Below are 14,112 nucleotides of genomic sequence, written 5' to 3' on the forward strand. Positions count from 1 at the left end.
AACAAGCTTTTATCGCCGACTGTATTTTCTTTGAACAGTCATCTGCTGCTTTCCGAGGATAAAGATATTTGATTGAATCAGCCAAACATACATGACACATTTATTCACATTGCTTTTATAAAATCGACTTGTTGATTCAAATATGTTGTTGATTCAAATATTTAGTTGATTCAAATATATTGTTGATTCAAATATATTGTTTGTTCAAATATATTGTTGATTCAAATATGTTGTTGATTCAAATGACGAGTAACTTGTAGAATGCTAGAATGTACTAGTTACACTTAACAAAATCTAACTTGTTTGATCCAAAGACCACGTAGGCGCTATTTTAACCGAAAAACTTGTTGAACGACATGTTCAATAGGGAACTTTGTAGTTAAAATAAAATATTTTATACCATGCACGAAATAAAACATCAGATAATTATAAGAAAAACATGAACAGAAGTTATATTTAAATATAATTTCTATTTAATAAATCAGGTAGAAATATATAAAGTAACTGAGTTGACCGTGACGTCACTCAATTCAATTTCATAAAAATTCCATATTAACAAGTGGTTCAAATTCGTTTACACAGTTCTTAAAAAGAAGCTGATTTGACTAGGAGGCAAGTAGCCTATACTGATTGTTTTTTCTCTCAGTGTAGAATCTATCTAGACTTAGGATTTAGGTATACTAACCTAGATTTTGCACTTGGCAGGGTAGTAATAACGTGTCTCCCACCACAGTCCGGAAGGAGTGCCCGCGTGACAGGAACCGAGGACCGTCATCTGTAACAACTTATTTAGTTTTACAATACAATACATTACAATACAATACAATATATTTAAAAAAATTGGGGACACCTTGACACAGATCAACTTAGCCCCAAAGCAAAGCTATGGGTGCTAAGCGACGACATACATACTTAAATAGATAAATACATACATACATAGAAAACATCCATGACTGCATGTCAAACAATTGAAGCGCATATATACCTGAGCATTTCTTTTTTTTGCCCCTTTTATGAAGTGTGATATTTATGAAAAAAAAAAATATGCTATTTCTACTCAGAATTACTAGCCTTTTCAATCCTAGTATAGTTAAAAAAATTGTCCCATACGATTTTTTCTTATTTTGTCACCATTTCCCGTACATGTTGTATGGGGTAACAAAAGAGGAAAGTAACAAAAATGTATGGAATTTCTGGGACACTTTTTGTCTCCCAGTGAGATTGAAAGTACTCGTGATTCTGAGTACAATTGACCTAAAATTCCCTAAAACGATAAAAACAAAATTATTGGCAAATCAAAAAAAGAAATGCTCACCTACCGCAATGTAATAAAACTCATATACTTATGTCGGTTCTCGTACCATCTTAAATGGGCCCTTACTTATATTAATTTTATCTTTGTAAGTTTTATCTTACTTCTTACTAAAGGTTTGCCAGCGAGAAATGGAGCGCAGCATCCTGGGTGTCACAAGGATGGACCGCATCCGAAATACTACGCTGCGCTCAAAAACTCGCATAGCTAACGTAGGGGAAAAGACCGCCATGCTGAAGTGGGACTGGGCAGGCCACGTCTGCCGCATGCATCAGGATATGTGGGCTAATATTACCACCAAGTGGATGCCGATAAAGTAGCGGGGACGTGGCAGGCCTACGCGAAGATGGCCGGACGACTTGGACGATTTTATGAGTGACTGGCCGAAAAAAAAAAGGGAGTTATGGAAATCAAGGGGAGAGGCTTTTGCCCAGCAGTGGGACACTATAACGGGCTAATAAAAAATAGTACATTACATCAGAGGCCGGGAAAATGAGGATTTCCGGCCAAGTGGGTATATACGGCCGAGCGAATAGGGATACGAGGCCGGGAATCCGTTTTCACGCCGAGGCATGAATAGTGCTTTTCTCAAACATACAATGAAATAAAAAAAAATGCTCTAAAGGACAATATTTTATAAAAAAAAGTTACTTTGCAGGCCTAGGCCTAAAAAATAATATGAAATCCCTTTATAGTCCTCTCGAGTTGTTGCGCCCAAAAAACGATACTTCCCAGCCCATTTTAAGGAACGTAAAGACAATATTTCATTGCATGTTTGAGAAAAAAGTTTTATCTGTACTTTGAGGTTCGATATAAATAAAATAAAATATGTACATACATACATAGGTATTGCAGGTGGAACGTATTCATACATATAACGTATCTCAGCCCATTAGGTACAGTAAAGTATTTAATCTGCATTACATCAGCCTCTTATCTTCTCTAGCGTGAGACAGACAAACCGGAAGTAATAAATATGGCCGCCAACGGAAGTGAGGCGCCGGCCGGCCGCCATTTTGTTTAACTTATTTAACGCCGAGTAATTGTACCAACCATATTCGAGATAAAGCTTCGATTTGAATGAAATTACTATTAATTGTCCGTTTTTTGATGGACAAGCATGCTTTTTAATAAAAGAAGAAATAAAACAGAGTAGAAAATGTTTTATTAGGGTACCCCGCCCCCCACACGTAAAGTGAGGAGCGTTTTTTTTTTCATTTCAACCCTAACGTGTGATACCTATATTGTTGGATTATATGTATTTAAAAATGAATAAGGTTTTCGTTTTACGCAAGTCAGTTTTTGATATTGTTAATATTTTCGGAAATAATCGCTCCAAAAGTAAAAAAAAATATGTTCCCCCCTCTAACTTTTGAACCATAAGTTTAAAAAATATGAAAAAAATCACAAAAGTAGACCTTTATAAAGACATTCTAGGAAAATTATTTTGAACTTGATAGGTTGAACAGTTTTTGAAAAAATACGGGAAACTACGGAACCACGGTCACTCAACCACGGAACGGGCCATGCTCAGTGTATGGATACTGAGCGTAGCCCGACACGCTCTTGGCCGGTTTTTAGACTTGCTTGAAACAGTTAAAACTAGCTACTGCCAAAAATAAAATTGGAAAAATACCGACATATAGTGTATCGATTTTCATCAAAAATGGCTAAGAACACTTCTGAATAATTCAGCATTCAAACAAAAAAAAAAACGAACTCTAAATTGGATTATCCGCTCGAAAGCTAAGCTGCCACAGACAGATAGACACGTCAAAGTTATAACTCCTCGTCGTTTTCGCGTCGGGGGTTAAAAAAATCGCAAACCAAAATATACATTTCCTCGATGAATCACGAACTAATTATCTTAAGGCAAAACTGACGTCAACAGCTCACAAAAATATATGTACAATATGTAAGTGAGATGTGCGAAACCCTGAAATAACTTCCTTACGAAAAACTACACCGGAAACGGCCTAATAACAATACAACATAATGCCGACACGTACTGGCAACACTGGCGTTTACACCGCTTCCGGTCGCCGGCGGCGCTTCCGGGCAAGATGGCAGACTGACGTCATCGCTCGATAGTCTTTGTGAAAGAATGTAGGTAAGAACATACTACGCGGACGTCCGTGGTCGCGCGACCGTGACCGCGACTGATCAGAGTGCACGGTCTTCGGGACGTGGCTTCGGCTGACCAAAACATCTGGCGAGCCAGATTTCGATCGGACGTCCGTGCGCTCAAGGCCACGTCCACGACCGACGACCGATAGTTTGCATGATACGTCTAGATACGCGTCCGCGGTTGCGCGACGGCGGACGTCCGCGTAATATATTCCTAGCTTTAAGGTAGATTGAGGATGTGAGATGGGCTTTCATACGTTTGCTTACTCTACAATATCTCATATACTAATGGCGCACTGAAATCGAAATATGTAGGGTTCCGTAGTCAGCTAGGAACCCTTACAATTTCGACATGTCTGTCTTTCCGTTTGACTTTACATAACATATTTTTCAGTACAGATGGTGTGTTTTTTACGCACTAGTGCGAGAAGTGGTTCATTATATGCCAGGTCAAAACTTCGGAGGCTCATCTGTACTGAAAAACGTCGTACGATACACGTGCGAAAAGGAAATTCGGAACTCGTGTATCGTAATGTACTATTTCAGTACAGATGGTCGTTTTTTTACGCACTAGTGCGAGAAGTGGTTCATTATATGACAGGTCGAAACTTCGGAGGGCCATCTGTACTAAAACACGTGAAAAACGTCGTACGATACATGTGCGAAAAGGAAATTCGTAACTCGTGTCGATTTAAAACACTCCCTTCGGTCTTGTTTTAATTTATCGCCACTCGTTTCGAACTCCCTTTTTTACACACTTGTATCGTAATGTACTATTATCATCTTGAACGTATTTTGTTTTAAATAAAAAATATATATTAAAATAGGTTCACGCAATCTAAACCCCTCGAAAACACAACATGCATAACCTGTATAGTTTGGATTACCATTATCTTGCATAATTTTTTTTGTCATATTTTACCTTCGCATAACAACGCTTGGCAGAATCCTCTTTTCGCAGAATGACTTTTTGCATTAATTTCTTGGCATATTGTCATTTTGCAGAATTATTTAAAGCAGAGTAATACAATGGCATAATGGTAAATTGTATAATAGTCGTATAATCGATTAATTGTTTTGTCGAAAATTGTGTCACATTCTATTGACTTGGCATTCTGTCATTTCGCACAATTGTCGTAGGCAGAATAATACATTGGCATAATGTTGATGCGCAGAATAATGTCACTTATGTTTTATATTTTTTACAATAAAAAGGGTTTTCTGGTTTACTCACTGTCAACCTAACACGCTCCTCCTCGCTTCGCTCGTCGTCGCACCTAAATCGACTCTGTGACATATAAGATTTCTGTGTCGTGTGAGTATTTTGTCTGGATAGGAATTCTAACCTAATCTATATTAATAACATAACACTGTCAACCCAACACGCTCCTCCTCGCTTCGCTCGTCGTCGCACCTAAACCGACTCTGTGATATATACGATTTCTGTGTCGTGTGAGTATTTTGTCTGGATGGGGTTCTAACCTAATGTACATTTCTGGCAAAATTACAGTCAGCAACATGAGTATTATGTGACATAAAATGCTGCAAAATTATAGTCGACGATATTAGCAGTATACTAATTCGGTGAAATGTAATGTATACTATACACAATTCGGCTATATTAAAATCGACAATATTAGTATTCTGCTATCCAGAATTCTGCCAAATAAATTATATGCGATGTGACAGTTATGCTATTTGTACAATTATGCAAAAGTATCATTCGGGTAAAAATGTTTCTGCGAAAGCTGCTATGCCAAATGTATTTCGGACAATCGATATTCTGCAAGATAAAGGGAACCCGTATAGTTTGTATAAATAGTGACCCAATTTCCCGAGAGATGGCGCTGTATTTTTTAACTCTAAAGTGGTGACACTTCATGTGACGGACGGCACCTGCCACGGGCTCTTTGGCTGTTTTTTTAATCCCTGACGCAAAAGCGACGGGGTGTTATAAGTTTGACGTGTCTGTCCGTCTGTGGCATCGTAGCTCCCGAACGGATGAACCGATTTAGATTTAGTTTTTTTTTGAAAGCTGAATTAGTCGGGAGTGTTCTTAGCCATGATGGAAATCGGTCCACTATGTTGGGTTTTTTTTTCAAAATTTAAATTTTGAGGTTAGGTTATGCTAGAGAACATTCTAGACTTACTTCTAGTGTTCTGCGCTCGCGCCGCAATGAGCAGCGCGGCGAGAACGAGATAGCTGACTTCCATCGCGCTCAGCCACGCCGCCACGCCCAACGACTCATCTGTGGACAAAGAGACAACACATTAGAAGACATTATTAGAAAATTAGACTAACATAGTCGTAAAAAAAAAAATTGAAACCCACACTTTTTAACCCCCGAGGCAAAAACGAAGTTTGACGTGTCTGTCTGTGGCATCGTAGTTCCGGAACGGATGAACCGATTTCGATTTAGTTTTTTTTGTTTGAAAGCTGAGTTAGTTGGGAGTGTTCTTAGCCATGTTTCATGAAAATCGGTCTAACTACTATGTCGCGGTCGGGGGTTTTTTCAAAATTGTAATTTTGTGGTTAGGTTATTACACACTAGTTCGTGAAATCAAGTTCTCCAACACTGAACTGCCAAAAAACGGACACTTTTGAGCAACTGTATAGCGACATCCACACTCGCGCGCGTTCGCGGCAACGTGAGCGTGGATTCGATACGCAAAAAGAATCCACACTCATATTCGCGGCATCGCGCCGCGATACGCGCGGGAGTGTGGAAGGCCCTTATTAAAAATGTCGTAAAAAGTATGTGGTCCAACACATTCCACAACTCTTCTCTTTCCGAACAGACTCTACACCGAGTTTTTTTTTGTTTTCCGTTAAATTCAACACGTCGTTAGGTTCATTATCAGGAACCATTCTGTATATCACTTAGTGTGAGAGACCCTTAGAATTACATTCAAGTTCACACGTCAAAACAAATAACATTAGGAATTGATAAAGGCTGTCACACACGTGTTCAGTAATTATCTTATTTTTTAAATAACTCGATAACCGTAAAAGTTAAGACGCTTGTTCCTTAGAGAAATTAATTGTATTTTATCTAAAGAACCTTCCTTTAAAACAGGGTGTATAAAATATAGGCAAGTTCCCTATAAAACTAACTTTATAACTCGTAGTAGGCACTGTAGAAGATCGAAATCAAATAATTGCAACACCGGGCGTTCCGGACGTACAATTTCCACACTGGCAACATTTCTAAAAAAATAAAAAAGCTTGTGAAATGAACCGCAAGGAATGCCGCGTGCAGTTTCGTTGCATACGAGTATGTTACTGGAATAAAAATACGGTGACATTTTTATTATATTTTGATAATATCCTAATGTGGTCACACGACAACGGCATTATATTATGTGATGCACGTCTGCTCACCGTATATGCCAAAGAAAGGGTCACAAATATCAATTGTTGGTCATACCTATAACTGCCTCCATAATGATCAAATAATATGCACTTGTGCCTTATTAGAATCAGTACGTGAATATAAATATCTTGGCCTAACGGTAGATGACAACTTCAGCTGGAAAAATCACATTGACTATATATGAACGAATCCTACACCGGGGCAAACGACGCAACGGAGCCACGCTGTTTCGTCATCGCCCAAATCAATTGTTTAGTTATAATACTTTTATTCTTTGTAATGTTTTTTTTTATTATTTAATTTCATGACGCATTGGATTTATCTGTAATGTCATTGAAATATGTTTTCAAATAAATAAATAAATATGCAATAAACTTAGAATAATGTTAGCAAAATTCTACCATCTTCAAAGCATAGTCTGCAAAAAAACGTTATTTGTTGTGTATCATGCATTAGTAGAATCTTTAATAACATATGGTCTGACCGTATACGGGAGGACCTTTCCAACCTATATTAGCAAAATTAAATCGTTGCAGGTGCGGTTTTTGAAAATGCTTGTAAGTAAAAAAGAAAAGAGTAAATGTAAAAGTGACTATGACCAGCTATATGGGGCGTGTCGGGTCCTCCCAGTACAAGAGAAGTTTAGGTATCTTATGGCCGTGGATCAACACGGATGCAACGACCATAAGATACCTAAGCGTATAAACAATAGGCCGTTGAGAGATGATAACCGATCTCAATACCTCGAACCTCAGAGTTGTAATTATTATGGAGAAAGAACATTACACTATATCATTCCTCGGATATATAATAGTATACGATCTTTACCTGTAGACGAAAATAGTACCAAAGCAGCCTTTATTAAAAGACCAAATGTTGGAAATGTACCTTAAAAGTCTTAAACGTTAATAAATTAATAACTTTAAGCGAAATATGTAACTAATAGGTATTAGTAGCTATAAACACTTTAGTTCAAAATATTGTCCTAACATAGTTGCATGCTTTATCTCTACTAACAATAGTATTCACATAAGACACAACATGTAAACAGTTACCTATCAACCAGTAAGGATTAAAGTTAGAACTGAGCGCAGCGCCAATAAACTGGTTATTCCCGTTTGGCGCATTAATTGTACTGCATAAGTGTAATTGTTTATTATGAGTAAATAAATAATAATAATAATAAATTAAACGTTTCGTTTCTTGACAATTTTATTTTAACAAAGCTTTTCATTTGTGTATCGCGTATCAAAACTAAAGGAGATAATTTGGGAGACTTTTTTTCTTATCCTACCGAAGATGACAATAAATGAAGAAATAAATATTATAGAGAATGTCCTATAACACAGATTGACTGAGTCCCAGTTGAAGTTGAAGGGACGGAGAGTGACACGGGCTACTTTTTGTCTCTTTCTAACGCGGGCAAAAGCTAGTAATATACTCTGTCAAACAAGTCTGTCAGTAAATAAGAACAAAGAAAACTATATGCATCCTTTTCGTTAGGGTGCTAGAGAAAAGGATACCTATAGTTTTCTTCGTTCTTATTTAGTGACAGACTTGTTTGACAGAGTATACCTATATAGGTGCCAGTGGTACGTTAAAGCATTAAATTCTTCAGTTCGATAATCCGGTAAATTACTAATTAGCGAATTGTTGAACAGACCGGCGAATGATCAAATACCGAACATCTGTTTTAATAACCAGTGGTTGCCATGAGCAGGGCTCGGATACCGGTTAAAGTTTCAAACTGTTATCATGTACTTGCGGACAAACCTTTAAATTTCGTTTTCGCTCGAAAAACCGCTTTTTTTAAACCGGTTTTAAGAAGAACTCTTTCATAAAGGTTTCGTTCGATTAACCGGTTTAGAACAAAATAAACCAGTTTATTCCGTAGCATGATAGGCAATACTGTTCTAACCAAACAAAAAACTCGCTGCGTGAATGTATTCAGGTGCGTCTCGCCGCTCGTCGAATAAACCGGTTTATTTCGGTTAAAATAAAGTTCTCATAACGTTCGCGTTCTTTAAAAAGTTCTGAGGAAAATCAGATGAGGGTAACGCTACACAATATAATATAATAGTAGGTACAAGTACAGAAAAGGCTCACTCCTTTGATTTTCACAAAAAATGCCGCCATTCTAAATTCTTACTTCTGACATTGAATTCTACTGCGCCGCGTGAAGGTTGTCACCACTGAACGGGCCGCGCGAACGCAGCGTTAGAATCGCGGAGTGAGCCGCGCCTGGGTAAAGCCAGGAACACACTACGCGGACGTCCGTCGTAAATCGACCGCGGACGGGAATCTGGACAATGGAAATGCACATAACCGTGCAAACTATCGGTCGACGGACGCGGACGTGGCCTTGAGCGCACGGACGTCCGATCGAAATCTGGCTCTCTGGATGTTTTGTTCCGTGCACACTGATAGGTCGCGGTCGCGGTCGTTTTACGACGGACGTCCGCGTAGTATGTTCCTAGCTTAACGCGCCTACATTTTGAAATTTATTTTCTAGTGACGCATATGGCTTGACAATCTTGACAAATTATAAAATCGTAAGCGAACGAACGCGCTCCATGTAAACGAGCCCTAATGGTTCTTAAGCCCTTTTGTAATCGAGTGTCATTAATGAGAGAATGTTTGATTGCAATTAGCGAACATTTGTTTGCAATAGACGAATATTTCAGAGATAATTGGCGAGGATTTTGGCATTTCGACGCGGAGCATTGGGCCGAGAGGGCCCTAGTCTGTGTTGTTATTGGCTTAGAGCGATAATTTTATAATTCTAGCGAAAGTTAACGATAAATTTTCGCGAAATAAAACTATGGAAACGGATTAAATCGCGTATAATGAATTTTCAATTCATCCCGACGTTTTGAACACTACATACATACTTTAAGGGAGTGTTTTAAATCGACACGAGTTACGAATTTCCTTTTCGCACGTGTATCGTACGACGTTTTTCAGTACAGATGAGCCTCCGAAGTTTCGACCTGACATATAATGAACCACTTCTCGCACTAGTGCGTAAAAAAGCAACATCTGACTCCCTTCGGTCGTGTTTTAATTTATCGCCACTCGTTTCGAACTTCCTTTTTTACGCACTTGTATCGTAATGTACTATTTAAATATGTTTGAGTCTCACGGGAGTTTTATAGTTAAAATACACAACAATGTACACTGAGAGAAATTTGCATTGTGAATTTAACAAGTTCGACTTGTTGCGGTTTATTTATTTAATTTTACATTACCTATACATTCATGTTTGGCTTACAGCGGACCAAACGCCAAAACATGGACAAAAGTCAAAACACAAAGAGACAAAATTACAATTAAACAATCAAGAAATAATAATTAAAATAAAATAATTCACAATAATTATTAACATAAAATCACAATAACAAAATAATAATAATAATAATAAACCCGCGGGGGCAGCTTGTGGCGAGCTGACGGTGAGTGGCGACACCGCGGACTCCTATTCCAGAGGGCACTTCCATCTAGCCCTCGCCTCTGCGCTTGCCTTAACCGGCCGGCCAGAGTGGATTCGCAAGAGCGAGACCTATGCTCCAGGTTGGAAGTATAAAATGTCATAACGCCGGCGGCCTGCTGAACGGATCACCGGGATCTGGCTACCGCAGTCTCACCTCTCGACAACCTTTCAGCCACTCTTCAAGTGTTGCTCTGTTGTCGCACCGTGCGTGCGGCCGTTTTGCAGGGCCCACTTAATGAGTTGGCGAGTCACCGCCTGTCTTTTACAATCCTGAGACTAGTTGTCATGGCAGGTGTCCGATAGTCTCCCCCCATAGACCATTATCCAGTCCATCCAACTTTCACAACAATAGCCTATGACCTTAGTTCCCATCGCAGCACAAAAGTGCTGCACTGAAATAGTCTTTACACCGGGCGGGGGCCATCTCCGGATGTATCATATTGTGCACTCGGGGATGGTATCCGCCACGTGTATCCCTTGCCTTTAGATTAAAGTGTCTAAAAGGGCCTCTGTGCTGTTGGCTTCGGCCCCACACATGCCTCCCAAAAGTCCGGGACCCCATGGTCCCGAGATATGGTAAGACATACAAATAATAATAATAATCAAGAAAAATTAAAATTCACAAGATAAGATAATGGCATAGCTCCTACCATCGCTTAGGGGCGACCAACAAAAGCATTTTTCCGTTTTTAAACCATTTATCCGTTTGAATCAGCCAAACGTATGTTTAAAACAATATGTGTCAGGTTGTTTTTATAAAATCGACTTGTTGATTCAAATATATTGCCGATTCAAATGACAAGTAGCTTGTTGTTTGAACCAAAGAGCACGTAGGCGCTATTTTAACCAAAAAACTTGTTGAACGAACATGAAAACTGGTTGTATTTTCTCTCAGTGTACAAATGGCGGATTTAAGGCCAAAACGCATTCTCTGCCAGACAACCATAGGGTCAAACTGATACATACAATTGGTTCAGAGAGAAAACAAAAAAGGAAAAAATACCTTCAATAAAATTGGGACATTAATTCAATTCAAAATACTATACCTACACATATCCTTTTAAAATACTTAAATATAATCTAAAGACCCACCCTTAACTTCCCCAAAATTAAAGTTCCCTTAAAAAAAAAACAACAGACATACAATAAAGATAAATTAATAGTACGTGTGCCATATTTATTACTAAAAATAAGATTGTTAGTAAAAAGTGAGATTTATAAGGTCTCGGCGCGGCGGTACCATTCGCTCATTTATTGTTCCACAGACATATTGTAAATAGATGTTCAATTCGAATTCATAATAAAAAGACAGAATATAAAATAAATTACACAAAATGTATTTATTTAAATTGATAAAATGATTTTTGTTTAGATAGAGGATAGGTAGATAAATATCACTTGAATCACATATTATATCACCTAAAGGAAATATAGGATTTTAAAGTATTCTATACTTGCTTCCAGAGTATTTTTTTTTTTTTTTTTAATTAGCCTCCTTTGTGTCCCACTGCTGGGCAAAGGCCTCCCCTCGCTTTCTCCACTCGACCCTGTTGTTGGCATTTTCCCACCATTTCGGGTAGAATGCGTCCAGGTCGTCCCGCCATCTCCTTTTTGGTCTGCCTGCACCCCGGCCTGCCCCGTCTATGGTGTCCAGAGTATTATAAATATATATTTAAAATTCAACATTTAATTTAGACGTACGGCTCTCTATCCATCATCATCATCCTCCTTGCATTATCTCTGCATTCGCTACGGCGCGCGAGATGCTTTGACAACTAATCCCAAGATTTGGCGTAGACACCAGTTTTACGAAAGCGACTGCCATCTGACCTTCCAACCCAAAGGGTATTTAGGCCTTACTGGGATTAGTCCAGTTTCCTCACCGACATTTAGTCGGGGTTCGAATCCGCGACGTCCGGATTGAAAGCCGCACTTTCTTACCAGTAGGCCACGTCTCAAATGTTAAATTACACACTAAAATAATAAATAAATATTATAGGACATTCTTACACAGACTGACTGAGGTCCACGGTAAGCTCAAGAAGGCTTGTGTGGTGGGTACTCAGACAACGATATATATAATATATAAATACTTACATACATAGAAAACATCCATGACTCAGGAACAAATATCTCTGCTCATCACACAAATGCCCTTACCGGGATTCGAACCCGGGACCGCGGCGTAGCAGGCACAGTCACTACCGACTGCGCCAGACCGTTCGTCACAAAGTATTGAATACACGGGATTATTAAAATTTCTGACACAGGAGTATTGGACACTACTTTGGACACTATACCTACTAAAATAGTTTGATGGCACATGCGTAGTATATTTATATTATATGTCTTTGCACACCCTTGTTAGCCGATCATAGGGAGCAATCGAGGGGATGAAAATAGATTTTGCGGAACGCAATAGTGAGGGTGGAAAATGTTAATTGAGAAAAAATACTTGACATATCACGCGTGGGGATATGCGGTCTCGGCAGCGAGGGGGTTAGGGGGTGAAATGTATAATTTGACATGTATTGCATTATGATACGGTTGATAATTGAATGTGTGAAAGAACACTATAAGTCAACATGAATAATTGATTTCTTCGATTTTACTTATGAGTAGTATTTTTGCAAAATGTTGGGTAGGTTGGTAGGTATAGTACCTATTGAGGTTTCTTAAAATAAAAAGTTACACAATTAATACCGTAATAATTATATGAAAATTGATAGAAAGAGTAAGTATAAGGTACAGTGGGGCAAATCTCGACTGGGGGGCAATTGTAACTGATCCATTTTTTAGGGTTCCGTAGTCAACTAGGAACCCTTATAGTTTCGCCATGTCTGTCTGTCCGTCCGTCCGTCCGTCCGCGGATAATCTCAGTAACCGTTGGCACTAGAAAGCTGAAATTTGGTACCGATATGTATATCAATCACGCCAACAAAGTGCGAAAATAAAAAATGGAAAAAAATGTTTTATTAGGGTACCCCCCCACATAAAAAGTGGGGGCTGATATTTTTTTTCATTCCAACCCCAACGTGTGATATATTGTTGGATAGGTATTTAAAAATGAATAAGGGTTTACTAAGATCGTTTTTTGATCGTTATTTGGAAATAATTACTCCTAAAGGAAAAAAAAGTGCGTCCCCCCCCTCTAACTTTTGAACCATATATTTAAAAATTATGAAAAAAATCACAAAAGTAAAACTTTATAAAAACTTTCTAGGAAAATTGTTTTGAACTTGATAGGTTCAGTAGTTTTTGAGAAAAATTAGGAAACCTACGGAACCCTACACTGAGCGTGGCCCGACACGCTCTTGGCCGGTTTTTTCATTATTACACTATGATGTTGAGTTCTACATATATCCACTGAAAACGCCTACAATATATAACCGATGGATACCTAAACCTAAAGATACAGGTTATTATATTACTAGCTTCTGCCCGCGGCTTCGCTCGCGTTAGAAAGAGACAAAAAGTAGCCTATGTCACTCTCCATCCCTTCAACTATCTCCACTTAAAAAATCACGTCAATTCGTCGCTCCGTTTTGCCGTGAAAGACGGACAAACAGACAAACATACTTTCCCATTTATAATAGTATGGATACGCCATACCTATGACGTCATCGCACTTCCCTGAAATGAATTTCCATAGAGTGTACCTTAGTCTGTTAATTTAATATTTCTTTTTTTTCGATGAATACTTTTGCTGATTAAATTGTATCTCGTTTTTTAATGCATGTTAATTATAAGATGTAATGTTTTGAAAAGAAGTGGCCCGCCGAGTTTCTTGCCGGTCCCATAGTGGATAC

At 38.5% G+C, this 14,112-nt stretch overlaps 1 protein-coding gene across 1 annotated transcript in view; it reads right to left on the minus strand.

The window, feature by feature from the left end:
- Window positions 1-14,112, minus strand: part of LOC125239210 (lachesin-like) — a 91,818-nt gene that overhangs the window by 25,928 nt on the left and 51,778 nt on the right. Inside the window, exons 2-3 of the mRNA XM_048146732.1 lie at window positions 5,590-5,688; window positions 686-775 (exon numbers count right to left, since the gene is read on the minus strand). Of these exons, the coding sequence (XP_048002689.1) occupies window positions 686-775; window positions 5,590-5,653 (154 nt within the window). The 5' untranslated portion in view covers window positions 5,654-5,688. The remainder of the gene's footprint in view (window positions 1-685; window positions 776-5,589; window positions 5,689-14,112) is intronic.

The sequence above is a fragment of the Leguminivora glycinivorella genome, chromosome 25, assembly GCF_023078275.1.
Source record: "Leguminivora glycinivorella isolate SPB_JAAS2020 chromosome 25, LegGlyc_1.1, whole genome shotgun sequence".
Classification (NCBI taxonomy): Eukaryota; Metazoa; Arthropoda; class Insecta; order Lepidoptera; family Tortricidae; genus Leguminivora; species Leguminivora glycinivorella.